This window comes from Montipora foliosa, chromosome 1 (genome assembly GCF_036669935.1).
Source record: "Montipora foliosa isolate CH-2021 chromosome 1, ASM3666993v2, whole genome shotgun sequence".
Taxonomy (NCBI): domain Eukaryota; kingdom Metazoa; phylum Cnidaria; class Anthozoa; order Scleractinia; family Acroporidae; genus Montipora; species Montipora foliosa.
Genome location: NC_090869.1, coordinates 14,600,071 through 14,612,570, shown reverse-complemented (window position 1 = coordinate 14,612,570; position 12,500 = coordinate 14,600,071). Strand labels below are relative to the sequence as shown.

The window sequence follows — 12,500 nt, the reverse complement described above, 5'->3', positions numbered from 1 at the left end:
TACTTTGTGCGTAGAGTCCTCGATCTGCGAGAATTTTTGGTAGGTTTCAAGGAGTAGCAGAAATGCATAGATTTTATCCGGTGGACACAGCAGAATATTCAATTAAAATTATTGTAACCTTTAATGGCGTCAAAGTCATTGTAACGGGAATGGCGTTTTAGTGGATCTTTAGACAAAATATACCCTTACGGAGCTCAAGAATGGAACGTCAATTGGATAAACAAGACAGGCGATGAAAAAGGAATATCTTGCAGCTGGAAATAAACATCATCATCCACTAGAAATTTAGTCGCATTTTCCTCTTCGTCGAATTCTCGTTTCTTTTTCATTTTCGGATTGGCCCAGCCAGCATTACTCCTGGGAAAATCCAGTTTCAGCGCCTTCAACTGTGTTCTAGATAAGAGTCGGGTCTCGGGTCAATAACACTTTAGACACTTTACTCTCACGGTGCTTCTCTACACCCAGGTGTATAAATGGGTACCGGCGAATCTAATGCTGGGGGTAACTCTGCGATGGACTGGCATCCCATCCAGGGGGAAGTAGAAATACTCCTAGTCGCTTCATGCTACAGAAACCGGAGATAAGCACCGGCCTGATGGGCCTTCTAGGCTCGTAGCAGACTTTACCTCGGAGCAATAAAGGCTGGTTTTGACTAGCAACGGAGTGGGAAGCGCAGAGCGATACGGTCTTGTGAAAATCCGTCGCTTACGATCCAGTGAAAACTGCATTGTCGGAGTCGGAAGCAGAAGCGGAAGAATAAAGCAGTCACAATGCTCGATTCCAAGTATTGTAATTGCTTGGTTCTTTCGCTTCTGCTTCCGACTCCGACAATGCAGTTTTCACTGTATCATAAGCGACGGAGTCAAAAGCGGAGTCGGAAGAAAATAAGAACGTTCAAAATTCTTCCGACTCCGATTCCGTCGAGCTTATGACTCCGCTTACGACTCCGATCTTCGATTTTCACTAGGTCATAAGCGCTCTTACGACTCCGACGCTAGTGAAAACCGGCCTTTCGAAACAAGAACCTTCAGACAAGGTGATCACGTGCACCTTTGTGGTTGCATAGCACGTGATCAATTTCTTCTTTTGACAGAACATCATGACCTTCCCCTTGATTTATAGAAGTCACAGACTGCAGAAATTTTAGTGTTTTTACGATCGATTGTCACAAATCTTTCGTAGAGAATTCGAAATTCAGTTTTAAAACTATGTGTATGGATACTCTTGTCCTTCGGCCATTGAAGTTTTATAAGAAAAACAACACATAAAGCGGTGATAAACATGGTGAAGTAATGCATTTTATGAAATCTAACTTGATGTTTCGTATGTTGCAACATACCTTTTAAGATAAAAGAAGATAACTAAATAAGACAAAAAAAAACCTTGTTTATACAGGAATTGAATCCGACCTTAAGTGCAAATCTCACCAGTGACAAACTGTCAATTTATTTATGTCACTTTTATTTTTGAGGCCCTACCCAGATCGCTCGCAATTTCTTTTGAAATATAAATAGTTCCATATGATAACGGTTACCTTTGAAAATGTATGTTGCAACATACGAAACGTCAAGTTAGATTTCATAAAATGCATACTACGTTTATTACCGCTTTATGTGTTGTTTTTATGTGTGTGGAATAAACGTTTGCTTAGTGCAACTGCAAGACATGCATGACATGAAGGAAAAGAGAAATTTGCAGTTAGTGTTTTCACAGGCTATTTAACTTAAAGAAGAAATGAGTGAGTTTTACTCAACCAAAGGGCCATTGCTGGTATGACGTCTGGGTTACCCCTAAAATGATCAAAATGACCCCCCACTAGAAAAAAATTACTGGTACGCTGCAGTTCAATACCACCCAACTCAGTGCCTTCTGTTTTTGTGTAACACGTACTGTACCACAGACAACCCAGTTTACGTTCATAAAGCGTCTAGTTCAAGAGAGAATGGCCAAGATCAGGAGAGAATTCTTTTAGCCTACAAATTCCTCCGTTTTCAGTCTTATTTATAGGGCTACAAGAAGATAGTGGAACAACGATTTTAATGACACAGGGAAAGGGCAAGTCCACGCAGTTGGTTATGCGACAGAGCCATCTGGGTAAGGGTGGGAGGGAAGGCAAAAAAGAGTATTTAGGCAGATCACGTACAAACTAATATAATAATAATAATAATAATAATAATAATAATAATAATAATAATAATAATAATCACTTTGTTTACCCTTGGATTTCAGAGCAGCTAGTAGCTAAAATCATATACAATAATTATTGTTAAGAATCCCAACTGGCAGGAGGCAAACCAGTTGGCTGTTTTACAAGTGCCCCAGGAAGTTGAACCAGGGACTACCTGAAACAAATTCAGTGAGTGGTCAGAACGCGGTCTTGAACCCGGGATCTCCGGATCTCAAGGCACGGATCCTAACCATTCGGCCACACTGCCTCCTTGCCTGCCTTGCACTTTTGTCTTTGAGAGATATTTTACCACTCTTTAGAATCAGCAGGTACAAAACGCAGGTCTCAGGTTCTCTGTTTTACCAACACAGAAACAAACCTAAACATCCATGAAAGCTAGCCTTGGGCCTAATTAGACCTGAACGAGAGTTTTAAGGCCCAAGGTTAGGTTTAGTGATTGTTTAGGTTTGTTTCTGTATTGGTAAAACAGAGACCTGTAAACGAGACCTGTGACTTGACGTGTTTTGTACCTCCCCATTTCAAATGATTACATTTGTCACTTGTGGTTGTTGATTATCAAGTTAACCATCATTGCCATTTTCCTTGGGATCATTTTTGATCACCACATTTTACTTTATACTTCTGCCAATCATGTTTGCAGCAATGGCTGGCAAACTACTAAACCAAAATACAAATCAGTCAGTTGCAATGCTGGACACTCCCCGATTTTGTTGTACCTAGTAACTGTAATAGCGATTGGCAGTAGTGAAACAAAGCCCTTGGTTGAAATTAGAACATCAAAGTAAAGTTTGGCATTTAAAGTGACAGAGTTAAAACATTTTACAATCATCTTTCCCAGCTATGAACATTTATTCAAAGGTTAAAACATTTCAGTTGTACGGTATCTTATACACTGAGTTTCAGACAAAACTCACTTGAAGATCAAAGGCCACACATTTATCACAAAACTTCCAGAGTTAAGCCTGAATGTAGATTGATGAACAAGTTTTTCATTCACAAGTAACATTTACACACAACCAAAGGGATGTCTACTATCTACAGATCATGTCAATAAAGACAGCTCGGATTTTTTTTTTCATATAAAAGCAGTTGAGTTTTTTAAAGATAATATGCACAGTAAACAATCCTAAGTAGTAGCTGCTCTCAAATTCTTCATCATTTTTCTGGTTCATCCACTCCAGCTTGGTTCATCAGTTCACCAATATTTCTTTCCAAGTCGTCGATCCTTGTACTCATGTCATCAAGTAAGACTTGTCAAGGAACCGACAAAACTTCCACTATTTCTCTTACGTACTACACTAGGCACACTTTGCAACTTCCAAAACATGTCATGCAAACAAATATCAAATAGTCATTCCCCGCACTTCATAGTTAGTTCCATATTTTGTTCCGGTCAAGACAAAAATCTGTTGGGATTGGTTTAAGCCATTGGCTCCTGGGAGTGAGATTTAAGAGATTTTACTGTGTAACACAAGAGGATTTTACCGGGGGCACCCTTGAGCACCTGAAGAGTCAAATGGGTTAAAGACTGTTATGCATTAAGAGGCACATGATCATGACCTTTAGCAATATGGGATCGGGCCCATTTCTCGAAAGTCCCAAAACTTTATGGACCATTTTCAGGTGTCACAATTCCCTCTGTATCTAAAGAATGGATCTAGGATTTAAGTCGTCAAACTTCAGAGTAATTTTGTTTTTTGTTACCTTGAATACATGTTTACAAATAAAGATTGGTTTTCCAAAACAAGTGGTTGGCAGTTTCACAAAATGGCTTTTTGCACCTGAAAAGTTTTTTGGACTTTGAGAAACAAAGGCCACAGGGGTGGGGGGAAGGGCAGGACAGCAAAAGTGCCTTGGTGATGGTGCATAGCAAAGAATAACTTCACTTTGGGCAGCGGGGTTGGTGCAGTGGCAAGTGCACCCCCCTTCCACATGTGTGTCTTGTGTTTAATTCCCAGACTGAGCATCATACGTGGGCTGAGTTAGTCAGGTCTCTACTCTACTCCAAGAGGTTTTTCTCTCTAGAGGTCCCTGAGTTTTTCCCCTCTAACAAAAAACCAATACACAGTATGACCTGCTCTGCTTTACCTTTATGATATTTACCGGGTAACTTAATTTACAGTCTCTCCAATAATTGGTAGAGAGTTCCCGCTTGCTGGATAAGCTTGAGTTATCGTCATTATCATTATCATCATCATCATCATCATCATTTTTATGGTTACTAGTACCACATTGTTTTATTAAACCCAATGACACCTGAACCGCCCTGGACCACCCCCACTGACGACTAAAATTGTCTTGCGTTAGACAGAGTAAAAATGTAATCTATTAATTCCCACTCCTAGGAGACAGTGAATAGGTTAAGGCAAGTTGATTAGCTTGAAAGACACACAAAAGGAGTACAGGCTCCAGTTGTCCAAACAATGGATGGCACTATCCACTGGATAAATCACTATCCAGTGGATAAACACTAGCAATACCGATTGAGTTATCCAGTGGACAGTGATTTATCGGGCGGATAGCGGTATCCATCGTTTGAACAACTGGAATCAGAAGAAGACAACTGAGAATTAAGATTACAAAAACTGTTCATTGGAAGGTGTGTGGCAAATATAAACTTGATAGAAAGGAAAAATTGTAAGAGCATGAGGCAGAGAGCATCATTGAGAATGAGAATGTCGACAAACTGTAGGATTTCAGCATACAATGTTAGCATGTAATTGAAGCAACAAGACAAGTCATAGTGGTGACTGAAAAAAAGGGCAAATGAGTGTGCAAAATTTGAATCATTATGATGATATCCCTATGAAAAGGCAGTTGAGGACTAGAAAAATACATAGATTTAAGGAGGGAGCTGTCGAGATTGTGGGATGCAAAGGAGGTTAAGGTGGTGCCAGTTGTTATAGTATCCCTTGGTTGTGTTACGTGCATTCCTTGGAACAACCCAGATTTTGTAAAGAGTGTTAGAGATCTGATTGTGGTGATGAGGATACATTTATCTGCCAAGACCCTTTGGTGATTTTTTATGACCAGCTTCTTGGAAAAAAATATTGGCAAAGATCAGTCCAGGATGTGGAAATGATGATGATGATACTATCAAGAATAATAGCAAGGTATCAGGAATTGCTGAGATTGTCAAAATTTCTTACTGCTAGCATGCAGACATGGAAAGTAGAATCAACTTCATTTGGCATGTGGGGAGGAGACCTTTTAACTTCTGAAAGAAGTACCGTAGTAAGATGGTATGCGATCACCTCGCCTACGGCCGTAGCTGGTGTACTTGCCTATGTAGGAAAAAAGGAAAGGAAAGGAAAGGAAAGGAACTTTATTTAAGTGTCAAGTCGTTCTAGCGCTGGAGCACTAATTGGGGACACTGTAAATTAAAATTAACAATTTATGCAAATCAAGTCATTTGTTGGTTTTTGTGGAGAGGGGAAACTGGAGTACCCAGAAAAAATCTCTCAGTGCAGAGTAGAGAACCAACAAACTCAACCCACATAATTATAACGCCAAGTCTGGGAATCGAATCCGGGCCACATTGGTGGGAGGTGGGTGCTCTCACCACTGCGCCATCCCTGCACCCCTGAGGCAAGTTTTCTTATTACACATAGGCGACTTTGACACCTGTAGCACAGTAACTGGTATACATGTAGGTTGCAAAACAGTTAACTTATTTAAAGGATATTTCTAGTTATGATTTGATCTGACATCTGCTGGAACTTGTCTTGCTAGAAATTAAGAAAACAAATGTTAAAAAGTCAAAGAGGTGAGCGTTGATAACTCATATTATTTTGAGCTTTGACAACATTAGCAACCAATGGTTTGTATATTTTTAGGGTTAAAACAATAATTAATTACTCCACGATTGTGCGTTGGATATGAGATGATACCTAGCAAACGAGGCTCGTAGCATTGGAGTTGGATATAATCACCTCATATCCAACAAGCGCATGTGGTACAACTGTTTTATCCAAAATTGCCCCAAAATATAGATTTTTTGAGCTCCTTTTAATTTTTAGCTGATGCATATACCTACCATAATATTATTTGTAGAGCACTTTCAAACATACTTCGCGCCCCCGGTTCTGCCAAGTTTATGTGGCTTGCACGACACAGAAAAACCGAAATTCTGGGTAACAATGGTGACATGTTTGCTTTGCATGGGAAGATTTATATATTGGGAATAAACAATATTTGAGTTTAGGTGCACTTTAATTAAGCTTAACTTTATGAACTTACCATCTGCTGTAATAACGTTTGTACCTAAATAAATGGTAAAAGAAAGAAAGAAAACATACAAGCACAACCGTTGTCAATTAAATCTTTAAGCATCTATAAACATTTGACGGTATTGGTCTCATGTCAGGTAGATACATACAGTACAACCAAAGTTACTTCAATCTTATTTATATGTCTGGAAAAAGGAAGGTAACGAACCCGTTGCCAGAGTTACTTCCTGAAATAGTTTCAATAGAAAGGAGAAAAACAGACGTGAGAGGTCTTTGCTAAATACTTCAAACTGATAGCTCTTCTCTCTCGTTCGCAATATATCTAGAATCAAAATCGTCCCAAGCCACTCCTCGAGGGTATGATTTTATGTGAGTCAAATCAAAATAGAGAACAGTGAAAGTGGTCAAGTAACGAGTTAAGTTATAAAAGGATAAGTTGTTTATCGAATGGTACAAATCCGGTCAAATCCTGGACGTTTTGTGGATCTCCTTCTTCGAATTTCACTTTGTTGTCAGTATCCGCCATGATTTGAGTGAGTGTTTGCTTCCTCTCGAAAAGGGACGCCAAGCGTTGCATCTAGTGCCAGTCCTCTCACGGAAATATCTAAAAACAAAGATGGCGGCTGTTGTGATGGCGATAGCGCTTTGTAAAAACAATTCACAGTAATGTCGCTTCATCAAAAGCATCTAAGCTCATATTTGAAATCTAAAAGATGTGGTGCACCGACTTCACAGATCCCAAGAGATCGGTAAGATGTACATTTTATAATCGCTGCCTGGACTCTTGCTTTTTCTGTTAGCGAAGGAGGCTTAATTGAAAGCTAGTGCGGCAGAATTTCTGTACGTACTAGACAACTATGTGTATTTTAGTTATTAAGTCATCTGAACCATTTATTTAGGTTGGCAACAGGGAAAAAAACACCGTCCTGAGCGAGATCATTTGTTTCAAATGTTTAGTTATGAAGTTGGTTCCATTACGTTTTTAAATAAGACTTAACGACGTGACCAATACTACTGTACATTTTTTTTTTAGATATTAAAGCTGCAATAAATTAGTCCTGCGCTAGTGGCACTTCAAAAGATCTTCGGGTTAAACATTTCTTAGGCATTGGTTCAGCAGTAAACTTATCCCTAAGAACTGTTGCCACCTCCATGCTCTGTGAGTGTCTGGTGCAAACTGCTTCACTTCATCCTCTAAGTTAATGCTAATACCAAATTGGTAGTGGATGTGGCAAGATTTCCGCACAGGTCCCTACTTCATTATGCATACACTCCTTTGTTTCAAGAAAACAATAGCGATAACAATAGACGTCCTTCGGGACTGTGGCGCTTTGTTCTTTCTTTTTAGATTTTTTTTTTTAAGTCTATATGGACTTAAAAAAAGTCGGTCGAACTTCTGTCTGAAATACGGAAAATCGAACAGTTTTTCCTGCAATTTCAGCACTTTTCCTGCAATTTTACCCATTTTTCAGTTTTAGAATAAGCGCAAGAAGTGGAGTTTCAAGCAATCGTTGTAATAGGGTTCAGATTCGCAAACATAACAAACAAACCAAATAAAAGTACTGTCATAAGAAATTTAATGGCTACCTGCTCTTTTTATCGTGAAATTGTTCTTCCTGTCTGCTTAAAAATGCGCCGAGACACTGCAAAATATATATTTTCTTCCTTTCCTGTATTTAGGATCACGAACGGTGCATTTAGAGGGATTTTGTGATTTATCGCTCTTTGCAGAGATCGGCAATAAGCTCAATGATACTTCCAAGTAAATAGCTTTGGTAGAGATCCATGGATGTTCCCGTACGAGGCATACTTCGTTTCACTCCCCATCATGTCTTTTCAATGCCCTGCTGTGAGCTCGTTTGTCTGAGTCGACGAAGTTTAGGCGATGGTTAACGGCGGTGAGATGATGTTAGCCCTTGTCTTGTAGGCAGTTGTAAACTTTCCGGCCACAGGTAGCTATAGGGCTAATATTTTTTCAAGGAAAGTTTACGGTCAGAAAGTTAATATGTGTTCTGGCGGATTGAAGGCTATCCATTGCAGTTTTTTCTTGAGCATCACGAAACAGATCCATCTCCCGATGCGGCACTTTGTCTTTGCCAACTGACTGAGTTTTCACACAGGTTTTGGACACGGAAGACGAAAGTAAATTGTTTTCTTTGCACCACTCCATGCACAACTCTGGAAAGTTTATAAAGCAGAGACAATTTCCAAATGATATCTCCCATTGCTGTGACCCTTTTACTTCGGTGGCCATCTTGATTATTACGAAGACACAAGTTTGCTTCAAAAGAAGGAAAATATGAAACGATTTTAATTGCAATGAACTCGTGCATGAAAGTTTCCCATGAAAGATGCACCAATCAGACTTTAAGCGTGGTATACTCTTCCACGCAGTGAACTTATAAGTGTGCCGCACGCACGGGGCATGAAGGAAAAGCAGGTCACAGTTCACAGCAATACTGGAAAACCTAAAACTATCACAGGGACTAACCTTAAGCCTAAACAGTGCCTTTAGTCGTAATTAGGGTTACGGTTAGCATTATTAAAGGGATGGGTTGTTTCAAGAGTGGTAATTAAAACAGGGATCTCTTAACGGTAGTTCGATTGTAGGTGCTCGGCGCGGCACGTGTATATAATTACGTATCATTGTTATGTAAATAGTCAGCCAGAATTCAAAATAAATATCATTTTCAAGGTGTCAATTAGCAACTTGACACGTTAGCTCAGTGGTAAAGAACAGGGACAAGTAATCCAGAGGTTTACAGTGGGTCGGAGTTCAAGGCAAGCTGCGAGTGACATATCATGGGATAAAATGGCAGAAAAAGCCGAGCGGGATCTGGAAATAAGAACAAGACGAAGGGATAGAAGGAGGAAAGCTGGGACAAAAACGAGTAACGGTGTGGGCGATGAAGGGAAAGAAGAGAGAGAGGGAGGGAAAGAAAAAATGAGATCCGTTTTTATTCTACCTGTAAGTACAAATTACCCATGTATATATTCGGTTCTCTTGGGTATACGTATTGTTCTACAAAACAATAGCGCGAATGAATAATTAATTTATTCTGCATGCATAATGAAGTAGGGACCTGTACGGAAATCATTCCGTGGATGTTCATCATTGCGAGGGGCAACAGAATTTCTTGGTCCATTCCTGCTCTGTCTGAGGGAGCAAAGATGGCACAGTGGTGAGAGCACTCAAGCTCACTTCCCACCAATGCTTCCCTGATTTTGATTCCCAGACTTGGCGTAACATGTGGGTTCAGTTTGTTGGTTGTCTGCTCTGCTCTGAGAGGTTTTTCTCCGGGTACTCCGGTTTTCCCCTCTCCTCAAAAACCAACCTATGATTTGATCTGAGTTTATTTTATTTTATTTTATTTGATTTGATTTGATTTGATTTGATTTCGGTATAGTGTCCCTGATTAGTGCCCCATTACTGTAAATACAGTTGACCCTTACATACAGTTTATTATTATTATTATTATTATTATTATTATTATTTATTATTATTAACATCGTTATCATTATCATTATACGTTGCTTTGTATTTTAAAGCTTTTTTTATTGTTCATTAATTATCTTCGAAAAATGTGTGGTTACCCCCAATTTTCTTTTTGGATTTCAATAATACTTGTTAAGATCTGCTTCTCCCGCATGTTCAGTAAACCGTGCAGAAATACCTTTGAATTAGTAGGCACCGGCCTTATACACTAGCTGCAGGAATTTTTTGTCTAATGTATATAATTATATTAATTTTTATATAGCATGCAGTCATTTGGAAAAAGATCATACATGTATCTGCACATCACATGTTGCTAACTATAGGCATTAATTAATATTTTTACTACCTGTTTGTAACTTAAGGGTACATTCAACCAAGGGTGGAGCAAAATCTTCAAGCAAGTCACCTGTCAAAGCTACAACTATTACAAGATCATGGAAAACTGTATGTAACCTCATCAGGTATGAGTCAGTGAACACAAATGTCAATAATTTTAATAGTAAGATTGGCAGATTTAATTACATTTTGTCAGAGGACGAGATTAAATACAAGCACGAGTTTTCCGTTCTGAGCATGTGCACCTCCAAACCTTCTGCGCATACTCACTATGGAAAACTCATACTCAGTCGTCCTCATCCTCCGATCTAAACTTAGGTCCGTATTATCTCAAAAGGCTTCCAGATGAACTTCTTTTGAAGATTTTCAAATACCTGAGTCCGTCTGAATTGCTTCTTTGTGCACAAGTGTGTCGACAATGGATGACAGTGACGAAAGACAGGTAAACAATAGTTATAATGAATATTCATTATATTTAATTGACCTCTGAGTCTCCCATTCAGGGCTGTTCAATGCTAATGAAAGAAATAAACAGGCTGAACAAATTTTTATGTACATCTCAACACTGGGTCTCGAGAGACCAGCTGGCAACTTGCATGCAAAAGCACAGTGGAGGAGTTGAACTGGGTATTGATTACCAAAACAATTGCAGAGAGATTTTGGGTGGGGTGGGATAAGTCCACACAGAAATGTAACCCACTTAATCCATTGACTCCTGAACCACCCCTCCCATTGATGAGTAAAATTGTTTGGTGTTAGACAGAGTAAAGTCTATTAAGCAGTGCTTGAAGTTAGCGAAAAAATCCAGTCGCAATTTTGCGACAAGATATGAAAAATGTAGTCGCAAAGTCGTCGTGCGTGCTGTCAGCGGTGTAGCAAAACAAAATATGGGCCCACAATACTTGTGTTGAAAGAAACCGCTGAAAATGGCGAATGACACAGAAGGAATGGAGTTGTGCACGTAACATTGCAGCAAAATTACGCTACAATTACACTATCTTCAGATTGAAAGAAAACTCAAGGCAAAAAATATTAATTTTGTCATTTCTTCATTTATTTTAGTAAAAAGAGTAGCAAAGTGGCAACTGCCAACCCTTTTGTTTCGAAAGAGCGAAGATGAAAACAAGTCACAAATTTGCGACTTCTCCAGATGTTTTAGTTGCAAAGGGAAAAAATTCAGTCGCAAATGTGACTGTATTGGTCGCAATTTCAAGCCCTGTAATTAAGTGTCACTCCTTAAGGAGTCAATAGGTTAAGGGGATGTTTTTGGTTTTTCAGTGAATGCAGAGGTTGTTAAAGGAGGTATACACATGTATCTTAGAAAATTATGTGAAAAAATGGTATCATAAGGGTTTAAAATAATGTCTAATGTCTTTGATATAATTTAATTGTAGTCCTCAGGCTATAATATCACAGGGAACCCAAGCTCATAATTCAAAATAATGCTCAGTCAACCTAACAATGTGTAGGGTTTATATGGGTAACATGAAATGCCCAAAAAATCGGCTAATTGTAGTTTATAGCGACGAAAGTAATTAATGTGAACTTACTTTTACTGCACCTTGTGTCCCTTTGAGGTACTGTTCTGGGCTAAATTTTGAAATTTGCTCCTGTTCTTCATTAAAAAAAAAACAAGTCTGGAGACAGTAGGAACCTCTGAAGCCAGTGATCACTGGACAGAATCGAGGATGATTTAATCAGAAAAACCGGCTTGATTCGGCCTTTTGTCCATTCTCATGTGAAGATCAATAACAAGCGGTTATGGCATTAAGGCCCAGAGTCCGAAAACCATCTCCACATACCGGTACTTAGAGAACAAACCAGTTTTCACGAAGAATCCGCCACTTTCTCCAGCTTAAAAATGCGCTTTGGATTCACATGTTACAAAACTGTTGGAAGCTCTGGCTTACTAGCCTGGCTTGGTGACAATTTTACTTCTCTCTAGGGGTAGGTATCCAAGATCAAACTTTGTCAATCTGGAACTTTCTCTCATCCCATTATTTTTGTTGCTTTAAACTAGGATCAGCCCATTTTTTCCGGCATTTAATGTTTCCCATATAAACCTCCAAATTGTCATGTTGACTGAGCATTCAAATTATGATTTGGAATCGCCTGTGATAATATTAGTTATACATGTAACATGGTCTTTGTGCACCGTTAATTTTCATAATTTTATGTTTATTACAAGTTGATTGTGACAGTTTTTAGACAATTATTACATTTCTATTTTTATCTGAACAGTTGTCTCTGG

General features: G+C 39.0%; 2 protein-coding genes across 5 annotated transcripts in view; one reads left to right on the top strand and one right to left on the bottom strand.

Moving 5' to 3' along the window:
* Positions 1-3,005: 3,005 nt before the first annotated feature.
* LOC137990658 (heat shock factor-binding protein 1-like) lies at positions 3,006-7,004 on the bottom strand. Its single transcript, XM_068835785.1, has 4 exons — positions 6,872-7,004; positions 6,428-6,451; positions 5,874-5,916; positions 3,006-3,432 (listed from the first exon to the last, which is right to left on the bottom strand). Exons 1-4 carry the CDS (start codon positions 6,992-6,994, stop codon positions 3,344-3,346), a joined length of 279 nt encoding a protein of 92 aa, XP_068691886.1. The 5' UTR covers positions 6,995-7,004; the 3' UTR covers positions 3,006-3,343.
* A 3-nt stretch (positions 7,005-7,007) lies between these two features.
* LOC137990631 (F-box only protein 15-like) overlaps positions 7,008-12,500 on the top strand; it is a 23,745-nt gene continuing 18,252 nt past the window's right edge. For all 4 annotated transcript variants that reach the window (XM_068835766.1, XM_068835773.1, XM_068835759.1 and 1 more), the window contains exons 1-4: positions 7,008-7,166; positions 10,276-10,374; positions 10,587-10,691; positions 12,491-12,500. The exon at positions 12,491-12,500 is cut by the window's right edge and continues 101 nt beyond it. In XM_068835766.1, the coding sequence (XP_068691867.1) occupies positions 7,084-7,166; positions 10,276-10,374; positions 10,587-10,691; positions 12,491-12,500 (297 nt within the window). In that variant the 5' untranslated portion in view covers positions 7,008-7,083. The remainder of the gene's footprint in view (positions 7,167-10,275; positions 10,375-10,586; positions 10,692-12,490) is intronic.

Coding starts and splice junctions, on each gene's coding strand:
- LOC137990658 (XM_068835785.1), bottom strand. CDS start 6,994: ATGCAACGCTTGGCGTCCCTTTTCGAGAGGAAGCAAACACTCACTCAA. Junction 6,452..6,871: donor TCCAGGATTTGACCGGATTT/GTACCATTCGAT, acceptor CCATTTATTTAG/GTACAAACGTTATTACAGCA. Junction 3,433..5,873: donor AGATCAAATCATAACTAGAA/ATATCCTTTAAA, acceptor GACAAGTCTTAC/TTGATGACATGAGTACAAGG.